The sequence below is a fragment of the Procambarus clarkii genome, chromosome 82 (genome assembly GCF_040958095.1).
Source record: "Procambarus clarkii isolate CNS0578487 chromosome 82, FALCON_Pclarkii_2.0, whole genome shotgun sequence".
Taxonomy (NCBI): domain Eukaryota; kingdom Metazoa; phylum Arthropoda; class Malacostraca; order Decapoda; family Cambaridae; genus Procambarus; species Procambarus clarkii.
In genome coordinates this window covers 4,614,658-4,631,653 of record NC_091231.1, presented here as the reverse complement: position 1 = coordinate 4,631,653, position 16,996 = coordinate 4,614,658, and the positions used below count along the sequence as shown (strand labels likewise).

The following is a 16,996-nucleotide window of genomic DNA, read 5'->3' as shown; positions in this document are numbered from 1 at the left end:
GTAGATTAAGTCAAGCAGACTAATAATTGCATCATTGGTACTCTTTTGGGAGCGGAAGGCAAACTGACAGGGACTTAGTATGTTGAATTTCACGAGATAGGAGTAGAGCTGTTTGTAAAGTATATGCAATGATGCAATATACATAATACTTCTACGTCCTGTCGACAAAGGAAGTTGTTAACATTTTTGGTGTTACGCATTATATATAATTTTGGTTGTGATAACTTTGAGAGGTGTAAACGTAGAACAAAACACACACATGTGAGTTATCATCCGGGGAATGGAACTATCAGGGGGAAAGCGCCAAGCCATTCCGACTATATACTACTGGGAAGGGGTCAGGATAAGGATATGGGATGAGACAGGGGGAAGGAATGGTGCCCAACCAATTGGAAGGTTGGGAATTGAACGCCGACCTGCATGAAAGGAGACCGTACGGCTCTGCCGTCCAGCCCAAGTGGTTGGACGTATCTTCCGGGATGTCCTGCTGTTGTGGCGTGGGAACCTGCCGTTACTTGACCCTCTCTGCCTGTGTACGTGTCCTCTGCCTGGTATAACATTAGTATAACCACTCACTATAACACCGACCTCTGACATATCTAATTGCCACAAATGTAGTCACACCGTAGGATTTAAATGATGACAAAACTTTATTTGCTTGCCTGTCTGCTAATAGGCAAATTTAGACCAGAATATTTTTTTCACATATGTTTGTGTTTTTCTGAGGTTTAAGCTAACCAAGATATATTTCCTGAGGGCTTAAAATGTCACTATTATAAAAATAAAATTAGCGTATTATTTAAGTAGGCATAATAGTTATTTTGTACTAACTTTGACTATACCATAGCACCAATTACACGAAAATTTCTATATGGCAAAGTGAAAAATTTCGCAAGTTATCGTCGGCAGCGCTGGTGACGTGTGCCTCCCTCAGGGATGTGCGGTACGATTTTTCTCCGTCATCTTCATTGGCTCCGCCCACTGTACTGTTGTTGCACTAAATTAACGACTTTAGACACAAATTAATTTGTTTAAAAAAATATAAATGCAATAAATAAAATTATTTAAAACGTAACTAGTAAACAATAAGCCGGCGGAGGTCAAATTTGAGTGGATATGCTGACCGGCAGCGGATCGTGTGGCAGGGCGGTGGGGAATGTAAACAGTGTGGCTCAGTCGAGGAGTGGCTGGCCTGGTGATGACCCCTGTGTGTGACCCCTAGTGTGTCGAGCCCTGTGTGACCCCCGTCCTGACATGACCACCTGACCCTACATCCCCACCAGGGCAGTGGACGTTGCGTTAGAATCAGTGGCTTCTCAGACACACCAGTGTGCGTGATAATGTTTTGATGTGTGGCTACTGTGACGAGACGTCGCGAGCACTGATCTCTCCCCCACCACTTAGTGGTCATCTGGCACGGTCACTGACACGGTGGCTGGTGACACGTTGGCACGGTGGTTAGAGACACAGTGGCAGGTATCATGGTGGCTGGTGACACAGTGGTGGGGCTTCCGAGGCAGTGCTGGGTCTGCTGACCACTTGTTGAAGAGGTGGAGTGTTGCCCCCCCCCCACATCAAGACCTGACGAAGACAGTGTTGGTATGAGTCATGTTTTCAGTGTGCTAAGATGTTGCAGGGTGTTGGCGGCGGGAACACTGACATTTGTCATGCACCTGTACTCTTACACTGACACTTGTGAACCAGTACGGATACACTGAAACTTGTTGCATACAAGTACTTCTACATTGACACTTGTTGCATACACGTACTTAAACATTGACACTTGTTGCATACAAGTACTGCTACACTGACACTTGATTCAAACAAGTACTGCTACACTGACACTTGATACATACAAGTACTTCTACATTGACACCTGTTGCATACAAGTACTGCTACTCTGACAATTGTTGTGTACGTCTTGCTACACTGACATGTGCAGTGTATCTTTTCCAATCCTCCACTTTGAGTGACCATAATAATCTTCTGAACATTCTTTCCATTCAAATTGTTGACATTTGACATACTTATAGATGGTAACTTGCCATTAGCTCATTCAGTTCACATCCGATTAGTCTGGGTTCAATTCCTTGGCAGGGGAATGTTTATGCACGTCCTTGTACCCAATTCTTCTGTTCACCCAGCAATAAATAGATACATGGGGGTTTAGTTGACTGTTGTATGTTATGTGGAAGATCAGTTGAGTAGATTGGATAGGTGTACGCAAAAAAGGCTTCTTGTCCTCAGTAGTGGGAAGCCATTTGTAATGAATCTTGCAGTTGTTTTATGCATAAAATAAATATATATATATATATATATATATATATATATATATATATATATATATACATATATATATATATATATATATATATATATATATATATATATATATATATATATATATATATATATATATATATATATATATATATATATATATATATATATATATGAATGACAGTGTCAAACCATGAAGGAAGAATTAAAACAGGAATTTCCTTAAGTACTTTCGTATTTAATAATACATCTTCAGAAGGATGGATTTACAAGTTTGTAGATTGGACATATATAGGCAGGAGAGAGAGGGGAAGTGAGGTACAATGACAAAAATATGAATGGGATTGGGTGGGTATAAATAGGATTTGTTTTTGTTATCCACTGAGTTTTTTTGAAGTTTGCCATAGAGAGAGAGAGAGAGTGAGATCAGTATGAATAACGGGTAAGGTGGGATGTTGGATTTTCGGTTTTCTGTCAAACAGAATGCAAAGAGTAACAGTCAAATAAAATAAAGTCCAAATGCAATGAAAAGCTCTGTACCTCAGGGCATAGTCCTTGCACTACTGCTTTTTCAGTCTTATATCAGATATAGACAAAAATACTAGTCACAGCTTCATATCATCCTTTGCAGACGATACACAAATCAGTGTGAAAATTTCCTCTGTATAAGGTACTGAAAACCTACAACCTGATATTAATAAAGTCTTTGATTGGGAAACAGAAAATAACATGTTTAATAGTGATAGTCCCAAGTACAGTACAGTACTTACTGTACTTAGTTTTGGTGGAAATGTGGAACTTAACCCCTACAGTGTACACCTGTTTTTGGCAAAAACTTCATAGTGCAATTGTTAAGGACATATCTTTGTTGTTTTTATAAATGTTCAGGTAAAGTTAATGTCAAAATGTTTCCAAACTCAACCATTTTAATTTCAAAACACAAAGACAGATGAAAACATTAAAAAAAAAAATGAAAATAGAGCCTAATTAAAAAAAAAAACACAACTCTCAGAACAAGTTTTCTTAGTTGGCACAGCACAGTGGTTAAACAAAATATAGGGTACAAGACACAATCAGGCTACTCAAAGAAGGAAAAGAACATGTAAAAGTTGTGAACATAACTAAGCAAATATAGCATCAGCCAAGTAAATGATAGAATGAAATCAGAGAACATTTTTTTTTTTCTTTTTTTTTTTTTTTTTTTTGAGATATATACAAGAGTTGTTACATTCTTGTACAGCCACTAGTACATGTAGCGTTTCGGGCAAGTCCTTAATCCTATGGTCCCTGGAATACGATCCCCTGCTGCGAAGAATCGTTTTTTCATCCAAGTACTCATTTTACTGTTGCGTTAAACAGAGGCTACAGTTAAGGAATTGCGCCCAGTAAATCCTCTCCGGCCAGGATACGAACCCATGACATAGCGCTCGCGGAACGCCAGGCGAGTGTCTTACCACTACACCACGGAGACTGCATTCAAATCCAGGATCCAATGGCAATTCTAATACTGTACTATTTAAATCACTGGTGCTCTCCCGGCTTAAATACTGCTCGGTACTTGCTTCCCCTTTCAGAGCAACAGAGATTTCTGAAATAGAGGGAATTCAGAGAACATACATGGTACACCTAGATATGATAAAGCACCCAAATTATTGGGACCATGTCAAAGCTCTTAACATGTATTCTCTAGAAAAGAGAATAGAGAGAGATATCAAATAATATATATATTTGAAGATACTGGATGGCCAGGTCTCAAATTTGCACGGTAGAATAACAACATACTGCAGTGAAAGATATTGACAAAATGTTGAATAGAATCAATGATAAGTAGAGGTGTCATAGGCATAATCAGACAGCATTCTGAACATCAGAGGTACACGGCTTTTCGATACTCTCCTAGCAAGCATTAGAAATACTATATAGTACAGCATTTTTAGAACAAAGGTGGACTTCTTCAAGAAACAATTAGAGAAGTTTTTGTAAGAAGTGTCAGACCAACCAGGTTATGGTGGTCACGTGAGCCTGAAGGCCACTCCTAGCAACAGCCTGTTGAAACAAGTTATCACAAATCGAGGCCGGGCTTGGGGATTAGAAGAACTCCCAGAACCCTCTCCAGATCCAAAGCATACACTTGTCACATTCTCAGGCTTCTTCATCCTCCCACATAATTATGTCACCAGTGACAGGATCTCAACAACTAGTCTAGTCATTTCATTCATCTTATAATTTTTTCAGGAGCTTTAAAATATGAGTACTGTATGTTATATGAAGCTGTTTAGCAATTGAAAAATGCTATTATTGTATCTGTGGGTCACATTTGTCACTTACAGAAAATTCATATCATTTCATTTCACAACATTTATCTGTTGCTTCACAGTATTCATTTGTCACGTCACAGCATTCATATGTTGCTTCACTTCACAACATTCACCTTATGTCTCGCTTCACGACACTCGTCTGTCGCCTCACCTTACAGTGTTTATATGTTTCCTCATTTCAGAATATTCATATATCCTTTCCTATCATTCATCTGGCACCACATAGCATTCATCTGGTACCTCATAGCATTCATCTGTCACCTCATAGCATTCATCTGACGCCTCATTGCATTCATCTGGCACCTCATAAGTCACCTGGCACCTCATAGCTAGCATGCATCCGTTCCCTCATAGCATTTATGTCACCTCATCTCGCAGCATTCTTCTGTCAGCTCATATCTCAACATTCTTCTGTCACCCTGTCTCACAGCATGTTTCTTGCAACTTATCTCACAACATTCTTCTGTCACCTTATCTCACACGTAGGATTCATCTGTTAGCTCATCTCATTGCATTCTTCCGTCACCTCATCTCACAGCATTCATCTGTTACCTCATTGCATAGTATTCTTCTCTTTTCTCATTCATATACAGTATCATCTCCCAAAATTCATATATTGCCCCACACAATTAATAACCACCACACTTCATTCATCTGTTGCCTTACATTATTCATCTATTACATCACCTCACAACATTTATCTAGCCACTCACAATATTCATGTCTCCTCACCTCACAGCATTCATCAATCATCATAAAACATTTATAATATACCTTAGATGTTGGACCCTTCATTATGCCTACCATAGATAAGGTACAAGCCTTATATACTGTGTAGCCCAATGGAAGTGGTGTAGCCCAATACTTCATAGGCCTAGAATGTTTATTATTTTAAGAATAAAGTTTTTGTTAGTAACTTGGCAGGATCACAAATTATCATGAAAGTGACCAAAACTGTAAATTTCTAAATTAGGATGTACAATACTAATGTATAGCTCAGAATAAGAATGACATTCTGCTGCCAAAACAAGAAATATCTCTAATGCAGCCTAATATTACATTGGTATTCACGGAGACAATCATGGCAATGTGTGAATGACAGGGGTAGCTGCCCCAGACCCTTGGGTTGCCGGGGCTACTATCTGGTGGTGAGAGGGGGGGTGGGAGGAGGTGGAGCTAAGTAGCTGTTGGGCCTAATTAATGAGCATGTACATAATTTGAATTAGTGTTACAAATGTTGTCTAAGCACCTGCTTATTAGGTGTGGTCTACCTTTCTGGTGGGCTTCTCTTCAGTAATGTGGTTGATCTAGTATGGTATCCTTGCTTCCCTGTGTGTCTATTGAAGAGGTCCAGATTCTGGGGAATTCCAGGTTCCAGATTCTAAATGGTAGGCATTCATGATTTGCTAGAGCCTGGTGTGGTACCTGAGTTTCGAGGCCTCCAGTTGGGTCGCTCAGGGAGATATGTACAGAAAGGACCCCACAAGAAAGCATAGATTCAATACAATATTTCTCCATCCAAATATTTAATGTGATTCTGAAATTTACTAGCATAGCACAGGCTCTTCTCTCAACACCTTTGATGTGATCCTCTGGTGGCAGTTTACTCTCTAGAACTACAGTACCTCTAGATCTCTCTGCCAGAGTTCTTTAATATTTTTTACATAATTTATAGGTTGAGTGTGACCTGCTTTTCCCAATTCCACTTTCAATTTATTTATCTTGAGTTTCATTTGCCATGTGTTGGTCCACTCACTTATTTTGTTTGTCATTTTGAAGGGCATGGCATTCATATAAGCATTTTACTTTCCCTAGTAAATTAGTATTGTATGCAAACATATTCATGGAGCTCTGAATCCTTTCTGGTAAAGTGTTTGTATAGACAGTGAACATTACTGGTGCAATACCTTGTGGTATTCAGCTTGTGATATTTCTCCAGTCTAATCACTGGAGAAATGTCTGATTTCTCAGCTCTGATCACTGCTCTCATTTGTCGGTTAGAAATATTTTCATCCAAGTCAGTAGTCTGCTTGTCACCCCTCCAGCTGTGTGAGTGTGTGTGTGTGTGTTAAAGGCTCCAAACATCTGGTTGAGGGAGACTAGTGTATGGGGATGGAAGCCAATGTACAGAACACTGTAATCTGATAATGTGGAAATCTTTCTAACTGGGTAAAGTACATAGATAGGACTTGTGGAGTTATCTCAAACTAATGATAACTTTAAGAGGTGTGTTTTGATTTTAATGAATTAAATAACCTTAATTTATCATAGGATGCATGGTAATACAATGCCTATTGTATAAATTTGTGTTAGGGTATAGGCCTAAATGCTTGTATAATTTTTAATTTAGCTTTCAAGTGTTACTTTTGAATTTTCTAAATTTTTAACTATACGGTATTGTGCATTTCCGTTTACGTAAATACAGTACTATACAATACTTTTTAAAGATACCATATTGCCAGTTAATATTTGCATTTCATTGAGCTCTGAGCAGTGTCTGAAGACATGTTCTGCTAAATATAATGCTAGTAGACTTGTCACTGCTTTTATTTTGAAAATTATACATTTAACCCCTGCACTGCGCAAAGCGCCTTTAGGCGCTCTGAGAGTTATGCTATTTTTTTTTTAATTAGGCTATATTTTAATGTTTTTTAATGTTTCCATTACTCTTTGTGTTTTTAAATGAAAATAGTTGAGTTTGGAAACATTTTGACATTAAATTTACCTGAATATTTATAAAAATAACAGGAATATGTCCTTGACAATTGCCCCAAGAAGTTCTTACCGAAACCAGGTGCGCAGTGCAGGGGTTAAGGACTTAGACAAGCCTTTGAACCCTGAAGTACCTGATGCTACTTTAATTTAATTCCAGTAGAGTACTGTGCAATGTTCTTTAAGGCTCTTAAGATTAACTTTCAGTATAAACATTCTGTTTCCTCTGAAATAAGACACTAGATATTAAGAAATATAGGTTAGATCTGTAGTGCTTAAGAAAAGTATACAATAAAAAAGTTTTACAGTTGAGTATAAAGGGTTTTGTTAATATTGATTGGCAGTAACTGATATAAAACTGATGTCTCAACACTGCCAAGTGTTGAGACATGCTAGGCATTGAGTCACATACATTAGTGCATAAGAGGATTACTTTAGCTTAGACTTTGGCAGGGTATTTATGAAGAATTTAATTAGTGGAAGAACATGATGGTAAATATTGTCTTTACTGTATTGATGTGATTGTGAGGTTTGTGATTAGTATGGTTATTAGGACTTTACAGTTTCCTATATAAACTTGAAAGACTCGCAAGTTACTGTACATTAGTGTACTGACATATGTATGTCTTTGTTCCAGGTGGTGGTGTGTGTGTTCCGTGATTAGTGTAGAAAGAATATTCAAGGTAAGCAATGTTCTAACCCCTGAAGTACCTAGATATTTATTGTGTAATATATTGTGTTTTTTTAAATGTGGTAAGATACTGTATTCTCACTGTTTCCCCCCCCTCTGTAGTGTGAAACAATGGCAGCTGTTAGTCTTGAAATTTGGTTACTTCTTCTTTGAATAGACTCACTGTAAGAAGCAGTGATCCACGATAAATAGATGAGACATGAGGAGAGTATATTTCTTCAGTATAGAAATGCTTTCTCTTGACACCATAGAGTTACTTAGCGGAAAATTACATGAATGAAAGTTAGTGTTATGTATACTGCAACCTCATTTGTTTAGTAACAAATGTGCTACTAGATATCTTTGACTAATTCTTCTGCCCATCCTCTTGTACTGGTCAGTACAGTGATGGTCCTATTTTGTGCAGTGTCAGCACTTGATTCCCATTGTTCCAAGTTGTTACGCACCGCTCTTTAGCTCTGTCCTCGTATTCCAGCCTGTAGTCTGTCCTCATAGCCCCACCCAAGTGTTATACTGTATAGTAATTCTGGATTAGAGCTTGCTCCTGATAATTACCTTCCCTCTCCCCTATTCTGAGGTGAAGCTAAAATATTTTTGTGACATGGTGTAATATTCAGAGAAGCATCTGGATAATATTGTCATCACTACATCCAACTTTTAAGTTGTAATTGAGGACATTTGGTTATCTTAATACTGTACTGTACTTAGTTTTAGTGGCTTTATATAAATTATCATGAATATATAAATTATCATGAATGCTCCACTGTATCAAGTTTCAAATGTACTTTATATAAATTACTATACAGGTAATTTCAGAGGGCCTGAAAGACCTTCCTTAGCCAGAGGGTCTTTCAAGCCCTCTGGATAAGGAGTGTGGGAACTTGGTGACAATGATTGAATCAGATTTTAGAAAATGATCTTGGAGATAATGCTCTGGTGCCTGTCACTCAGTGGTCTGGTGTTTGGGCTTGCCTGTCACTCAGTGGTCTGGTGTCTGGGCTTGCCTCTCACTCAGTGGTCTGGTGTCTGGGCTTGCCTGTCACTCAGTAGTCTGGTCTCTGGGCTTGCCTGCCACTCAGTGGTCTGGTGTCTGGGCTTCCCTGATAATCATAATGGTCTGTCTTCACACTTCTAAGAGATTATGGGCAAGTCGTGATTCAAATAGACTGGGACTTGGTTTGGTGCCTGGTCTTCCCTGACAATCATAAATATATCCTTGACACTCCTAATGCTCTGTTATTCCCTGACCACTAAATGGACTTCCTTGACAGACATAATGCCCTTTGTTGATTCAAATGGTTTGATGCTGTCTGGTTTATCTTTGATAATCATGATGGTCTGGTGCCTGGGCTTCTTAGACATAATGGTCTGGTGAATAGTCTTTCCTGATACTCATTTAAAAGCACTTCCAGGACAACAAAGACTCTGGGGGATTGGGGACTCCTAACTTCTGAGATTGACAATAGTGTACCAATTTTCCAAAGAATTCATGCAGCCAAACTGAATCCAAGGCTAACTCAAAAGCATGATCAAGAATTGAACACACAGCAAGAATTGAAACAAGTCTTGCAGAGCTTGCATGAAATTCCAGAGTGGAGGAAAATTTACACCCTGAGGAGGGGACAAGTAAACATTCTAATTACAGAAGTTTAGAATGATGATCCAGGGGAACTATCATGAACTTTATGGGTGCTTTTACACCATGGGTTCTTTGTGGGGTTCCTCTATGATACAGTTGAATACCCAGGCTCTTGGGTGCTCATAATGCCCCTAGAGCATGCCCTGGTCCTCAAGGTGCATTCAAGGCAGTATTTTCTTATATCTAGGTTTGTGCCTGGGTCTGTCTCTCAATACCCTGTATCCCCAGAGTCTTGCAATGGCTCCCTGTGGTATGATTTCCAGGCCACCTGGGAGGAGGTGGGGAATTTTGGATGTCTCCCAGACATACTGTTTCCATCCACAGATAAGAAGCCATGTCCTCCGGTTGGGGTTCCCAGATGTTTTGGGTTTATTTCCTAAATCTTACTTTGAACCTCCTGGGTGATTGATTCTGTGGGTATCTTCATTATCTCTGTAAGAGAGATGTGGTTCTCTGCTTTGGAGCTTTGGTCCACTGGGGGTCATAAGGGTGCTGTTTCTTCCCAGAGTTACTCCCAAAGTTGTTTACCAGTTTGCTGAATGCCTGCCTCGGTATCAAGGCAGTACTTTTTTACAGTAGGAGGTTGAGGAAGGAACATTCATCAGCTGGAGTTGGTGTGGTTGTTGTGTAAAAGTTGTAAGTTCCCCCCCTTCCTATCTCCCTTCAGATGAATGTTGAGGAAAGAGCGTATCATATTCAATCAAATAAATGCTGTCATTGTGGTCTAAGTTGGTAAAACTTTGTAATGTACTTTGTCACTGACTAATGTTTATGCCAATTATTTTGTTAAAATATATACAGATGTTATACAGGGTATACTTTTTTGTTTTATTGTACCATTAATACAGTAAAGTGTTTCCCCCTTGCAGAGGGATGCAAAACTCCAGCCCAGAATGGCTCGAATCAGCCATGGGGTCTAGTGTTGTAGTGTGGCCCCCATGGCCTAATAAGTGGCTAGAAAGCCACCACATTGACACAATGTCTGTCTTGACCACCGATTACCACCCATGGATCTGCTCAATAATTGCAGCCTTGGCTGTGGGCTTCGCTGGTATTGTGCCTCTCCTCCTCATCCCCACTGATCATGAGTTGAAAACAAAAAATGGTGAGTACACAGATGTCTTCTTTCGCTAACATAATTTTATGCAGCATGGTACTCTTCAAATGATGATTATATACAACATTATGCCTCTTATGCATAGGTTGTATACATGCATACACATATATGCATTATTTCAACCACATTTTCCACTTTCATGAGGTGCAAAAGCATCAGCCAGGAGAAAAAAGGTAAGTAATGCACTATGAGAATGCCATGTATATTAAATATTATAGCATTGAAAATATCACTTGTCCATTTATTATATCATTCACAGTATAATACATATAACATTGTGGATAATCACTATCACACTCCAACAATCATCTGCATCAGCACTTGAATGATTCACAAGACCAGATGTACTGTTCTTTGTGATATTATCATATTATACTGCCTGCGCTCAGTAATTCACATTACATGGTGGCTCGCCCCATTCAAGTTAGCCAGGCATCTGATCTGGCCACATTTTTTTACCAGGAAAGCCCAAAAAGTAGCATGTTCATAATTTTTTGTACCATAGCCAACATAATTCGTATTTCCACTTGCAGTAAACATAAATTTACATGGTTAGGGGAGGATCTTCATATACAGTGTATATAGTACTCTAGCAATTTTTGACAATAACAGAAATTTCAACTTAGTCTGTCATCTTGCTTGATGAAAGGCTTCAATATTGTTCATTTACCTAACCTAACAACACTAAAATTATTGTACATGTGCTAGTAGTTATGTACCTCTAGTATTTTTGCTTATGTTTCCTTATATCAGAGCTGGTACTCCTGCCTCTACCAAAATTCTCTGCAACACTCACAGTGGAGTGACCATTTTCACCAAGTTCAATCACTCATAGCTTATCTTTAATGGATAGCATAACTTGATTCCTCTTAACACCTTCATGTTGATTGCTGCTGCTACCAGACATGGTTTTAGCAACAAATTATTCAAGTTTCTATTAAAACAAAAATATGGGAGAAAAAATCTTTCAATAATGGAATGGCACGGTGCAGAATCACTTGAGCCTTTTAGGTGATTCACCTATTCCAACAATTATACAAAATAGATATCCCATGGAGGGTGTTCCTAGGGCATTTTTACTTGACATTAGAATCTTGTCTACAAGTCAGAGATTGTTCCCTGTTATTGTGGAGCCATTTGGATAGGTTCTCATGGAAGGAAGGAAACTATCAGGGGGATAGCACCAAGCCATTATGACTATATAGCACTGGGAAGGGGTCAGGACAAGGATTTGGGATGGAACGAGGGGAAAGGAATGGTGCCCAACCACTTGGACAGTCGGGGATTGAACGCCGACTTGCATGAAGCGAGACCGTCGCTGTACCGTCCAGCCCAAGTGGTTGGACAGATTCTCATGGAAAACCTTGCAGATAATAATGAATTACTGTGGTGCATTGGTCACCAGTTGGTTAACAATTGAAAGGTCCCATGTCAGGTTCTGTACAAAACTGAAACATATGATCATGCTTCCTTACAGCTGATTATTTACCCAGCAGTTAATAGATACCCTGGGAGATAGGCAACTGTTATTAGTTGCATTTTGGAAAAAGTCAGTGGTTAACCTAGGGATGGACCTTGATAAGCTTAACAGGCTTCCTATCCCTGTCAATTGGAAACCAGACTAACCAATTCTGAAATGTTATGGTATACCATTGTCAGGGACAGACCCAATTAGGTGCCATAACCATGGTAGAGGCTTTGTGCAATTGGCAATCCAGTACCACCCTTAGAGTAACTGGCCAAGTGATGCACATTGGTTCACTGTGCCACACACCATTGGCTGTTTTTGTAGGAGCATTTGAGTTAATAAACATTTTATAATGGAATGAGTAGCATATCCTATTATGAAGCATGAACTGTGACGACACTACCCAGATTTTATAATTAACAAAGCTCATAAGCTATGTGTAAGAGACAATGAATGAAAGGAAAACATTTTAAATGCTAGTTGCATACTGTGTTTGATGTGTTAGCCATTTTATTGAGATGTAAGTAAACCTAAAATATGTAGGTTACATGATATGTATAATGGTAGGATTATGATATATACCTTACCTTACCTTACCTTGAGGTGCTTCCGGGGCTTAGTGTCCCCATGGCCCGGTCGTCGACCAGGCCTCCTTGGTCTGGTCGACCTTAAAAATACATTTACATTCAAGAGAGTGTATATTATGAAAATGAAAAGATTGGCTGTTAAATAGTTTCCCTGTTGCTGTGTGAATAAATACTCAGTGAGGCTTAGATAAAAAGATAGTGCTAGTTGAGTAGGATCTAGGCTTGGGTTCAAGTATAGATTCAGGCTTTAACTATGGTCTCGTGCTTGGGTTTTACTGAGGCTTGGGCTTAGCTCAGACTTAGGCCCACATTCAGATTCAGACTACAGAATTGGTAAATCAACGTTCAGTCATTGTCTTTAATACTTGGTAAGACTGACAAATTGTTCTCGTTACTGTGGTACCAAGAGACAGGGATCATGTGATAAAGATGAGATCGAGTGTTTGTTATCTCTCTCTCTCTCGCTTCAACAAAAACTTATCAGTCATTAACATGACAAACCAGTTCAGTAGTTGCTTCAGATGAGATCCTTATCATACTATTACTGTACTGCTTCTACTGATCTGTCTATATTATAAGCAGAATTATTTTATTAAAAGAATAACACTAAGCTAAGAATGAAAATTAATAGAATACTGTACTGTACAGGTACTTTGATTAGTAAAAATGTGTTTACTGAAATAATCCACCAACATGGTGGTAGTAAAGTTTCTTTGTGTGCACGAGAATTGGATGTTGGTGACAACAGCTTGGTTGTACATATCTAAACCTCGTTGCGTACTGGTTCGGTTCCTTCTCTTCACTATTCCCCCTTCGTGACCAGATGTTCTTATGAATTTACAGTTCTGCACAGTACCGTTTTATCCCTGAATGGGAAAGTATACTCATTAACTCCATGCTGTTAGTGTGTAGCATAGAGGTAATCTATGCTATGGTGTGCAAGGGTGATTATCTGAATAGACCAAGGTTTCAAGAAGTGAGTTTGATTTTGCGCTTTACTGTATAGGTGGCAATTAAATATTGTGTGTGTATCTTAATGATTAGGTTTTTAAGAGACTTAATATCTGCTAGTTATGCTACTTATTTTGCTTAAGTGGAATGAACATTACAGTCGGGTTTATTCTCAATTCACACTCGAGAATTTTGTGTTCAAATCCCGAGTGGGACAGAAATGGCTGGGTACATTTCTTATCTAATACCTAGCAGTTCACTTAGCAGTAAATAGGTACCCAGGAGTTAGTCAGCATATTGTGGAGCCGTATCCTGGGGAGGGTCAGTAAATCAGCTTTCGAGGGAACCTCAAAATAAGCCTTGTGTAATTATACACTGTCTGCCTGTCCCCTGACACAATTAATTTTATTTTATTTTATTTAGAACTGTATCATAAATTGAAAGAAGAATTTATAAAATGCCATTTCAGTAAATTCTGTACATTAAATAAAATACCTATTAAAATATTAACAAAAAATTTGTATGTTGGCACCATGGCTTAGCTAGTTGTAGTAATTATACTGTACTGGCTATTGTATATGTGTTCTACTAGTACTGTATAAACAAGTATAAAGTACTATACACATCTACATTGTGCTGTAATGTAATGTGAGGTCACCTGGTGTTGGAGTCATCTGAGATCTTTGTGACTATAATAGAATATTAGGGTACTTGCTCACATTGAGTTACTACAGTATTCCTTTATGTACAAACATTTGTAAAGATCTGCTTATTAAAGCATAGGAGCTTTGTATTCCTTATAAGTATTTTTCAGTATATTTTTGGGTGTACTGGACTGTATTTAGGTGATGCATGTCTTGATGTGTGGGAAGTGAAAGTGAGATTGAGGCCTTATAACGAGATCTCATGAACTCCACAAATGGTCAGAAGACTGGCAAATGATTTTTAATATCAAAAACAAAGACCATGCGTGGGGGACATAATAATCTACATCACGACTACCAAATTAATGACGTTACCTTACAGCAGACTGACGAAGAGAAGAACCTTCGAGTCAGAATCCATCATTCATTGAAAGTCTGTATAAATCTCAGGTGTAATCACTTGGATTACTGTATTCAATCATGGAAACATCATCTTCAGAAAGACCGGGCAACACAAATCAGTCCAGAAGCAGTCTCCGTGGTGTAGTGGTAAGACACTCGCCTGGCGTTCCGCGAGCGCTATGTCATGGGTTCGTATCCTGGCCGGGGAGGATTTACTGGGCGCAATTCCTTAACTGTAGCCTCTGTTTAACGCAACAGTAAAATGTGTACAGTACTTGGATGAAAAAACGATTCTTCGCGGCAGGGGATCGTATTCCAGGGACCTGCCCGAATCGCTACGCGTACTAGTGGCTGTACAAGAATGTAACAACTTGTATATATCTCAAAAAAAAAAAAAAAAAAAAAAAAAAGTATATCAACTCTCATGTAGGAACAGTTGAGGGTCACAGGGCTAACAACACTGCAAACCAGACATGACAGGGCAGATCTCATCAAGACTTCTAAAATATCGAATACTGTAATTTGGAAGATGTTGATCCACACAATTTCTTCAAAAGGTCAGGTGTAGCACAAACAAGGAGCAACGGTTTCAAGCTCAAGATGCCACAACATAGGACGGAAAACAGAAGTTGCTTTTTCACGTACAGGGTTATAAACTCGTGGAACTGCCTACCTGCCAAAGCCGTAAATGTCAAAACATTATTGAATTTTAAAATCCAATTTGGAAAAATCATCACGACAAATAGGGGGAGGGAAGAGCCTTTCCTGACCTCTCAGAGGTCAGTGACTTTAGGTAGGCGTAGTGGCCTTCAGGTAAATTCAGGTAAAGTGAGTAACATTCCTGAGAGACTATTCAATTTCGAGTTGAGAGAGAAAGACCAAAAGAGGCAGTGGTGTAGTGGTTCAGGTCAAAGTCTATGTGCAAACAAATTAATGCTTGAAAACTCATGGGATGTGGATATTGTTGTTTATATCCAGACAGATTAATAATCATACTTGCTGGTACCCCTCTGACAAATAATATTTGGTCAAGAGAGGAACTTTATGCAAAACAAGGACTTGTAGCATTATATTACAAGTGTGCTCGCACTTGTGAATCAATGTGTGTGTGTGTGTGTGTGTGTGTGTGTGTGTGTGTGTGTGTGTGTGTGTGTGTGTGTGTGTGTGTTCACGTGCACACACACGGTGTATGCGAGGCTGCTAACATCAGAACTGCCTTCAGGAACCTGTGTAAGAAATCATTCAGAACCTTGTATACAACATGTGTAAGACCAATCCTGGAGTATGCGGCCCCAGCATGGAGCCCGCCCCGTACCTTGTCGAGCACAAGACGAAGCTGTAAAAAGTTCAGAGGTATGCCACTAGGCTAGTCCCAGAACTAAGAGGCATGAGCTACGAGGAGAGGCTGAGTGAGATGCATCTCACAACACTGAAAGACAGAAAAGTTAGGGGAAAGATGATCACTACCTACAAAATTCTCAGAGGAATTGACAGGGTAGATAAGGATAAACTGTTTAACACTGGTGGTACACGAACAAGGGGACACCACATACAAAATTCTCAGGGGAATTGACAGGGTGGACAAGGATTTATTATTTAACATGAGTGGCACACACAAGGGGACACAGGTGGAAGCTGAGTACCCAAATGAGCCACAGAGACATTAGAAAGAACTTTTTCAGTGCGAGAGTAGTTAGTAAATGGAATACACTAGGAAGTGATGTGGTGGAGGCTGACTCCATACACAGTTTCAAATGTAGATATGACAGAGCCCAGTAGGCTCAGGAATCTGTACACCTGTTGATTGACGGTTGAGAGGCAGGACCAAAGAGCCAGAGCTCAACCTCCGCAAGTACAACTAGGTGAGTACAGAGAGAGAGAGAGAGAGAGAGAGAGAGAGAGAGAGAGAGAGAGAGAGAGAGAGCGTGCGCGCGCGCTTTCTCTCTTTTCTTTCTGTACTATTTGGAAAGAAGGGTGTCTGGTCTGTGTTGTACAGACACTCATACGCTGACAAGTTAAAATGAGTTAACATGTGGTATGGGAGCCGTGTCACGAGGCGGATATAAGCATGCATGGTGAACCTGTGCAACAAGTACAGTATCTCGCACTAAGTGACTTACCCGACCTCGCACCACGTCTCTCATATCCTCTTCTTCACCCCTTCCTTTCGTTGCCTCTCTCACCTTC

General features: G+C 39.3%; 2 protein-coding genes across 4 annotated transcripts in view; one reads left to right on the top strand and one right to left on the bottom strand.

Moving 5' to 3' along the window:
* FipoQ (F-box/LRR-repeat protein FipoQ) overlaps nt 1–16,996 on the bottom strand; it is an 87,006-nt gene that overhangs the window by 46,646 nt on the left and 23,364 nt on the right. The window lies entirely within an intron of this gene.
* Nucleotides 1,084–16,996, top strand: part of LOC123764394 (zinc transporter ZIP13 homolog) — a 60,907-nt gene continuing 44,994 nt past the window's right edge. The window contains exons 1-3 of one of the 2 annotated variants that reach the window (XM_045752181.2): nt 1,084–1,595; nt 7,948–7,993; nt 10,510–10,745. In XM_045752181.2, the coding sequence (XP_045608137.1) occupies nt 10,514–10,745 (232 nt within the window). In that variant the 5' untranslated portion in view covers nt 1,084–1,595; nt 7,948–7,993; nt 10,510–10,513. Of the gene's footprint in view, nt 1,600–7,947; nt 7,994–10,509; nt 10,746–16,996 lie in introns of both variants that reach the window. The other variant, XM_045752180.2, reaches the window with a different exon arrangement.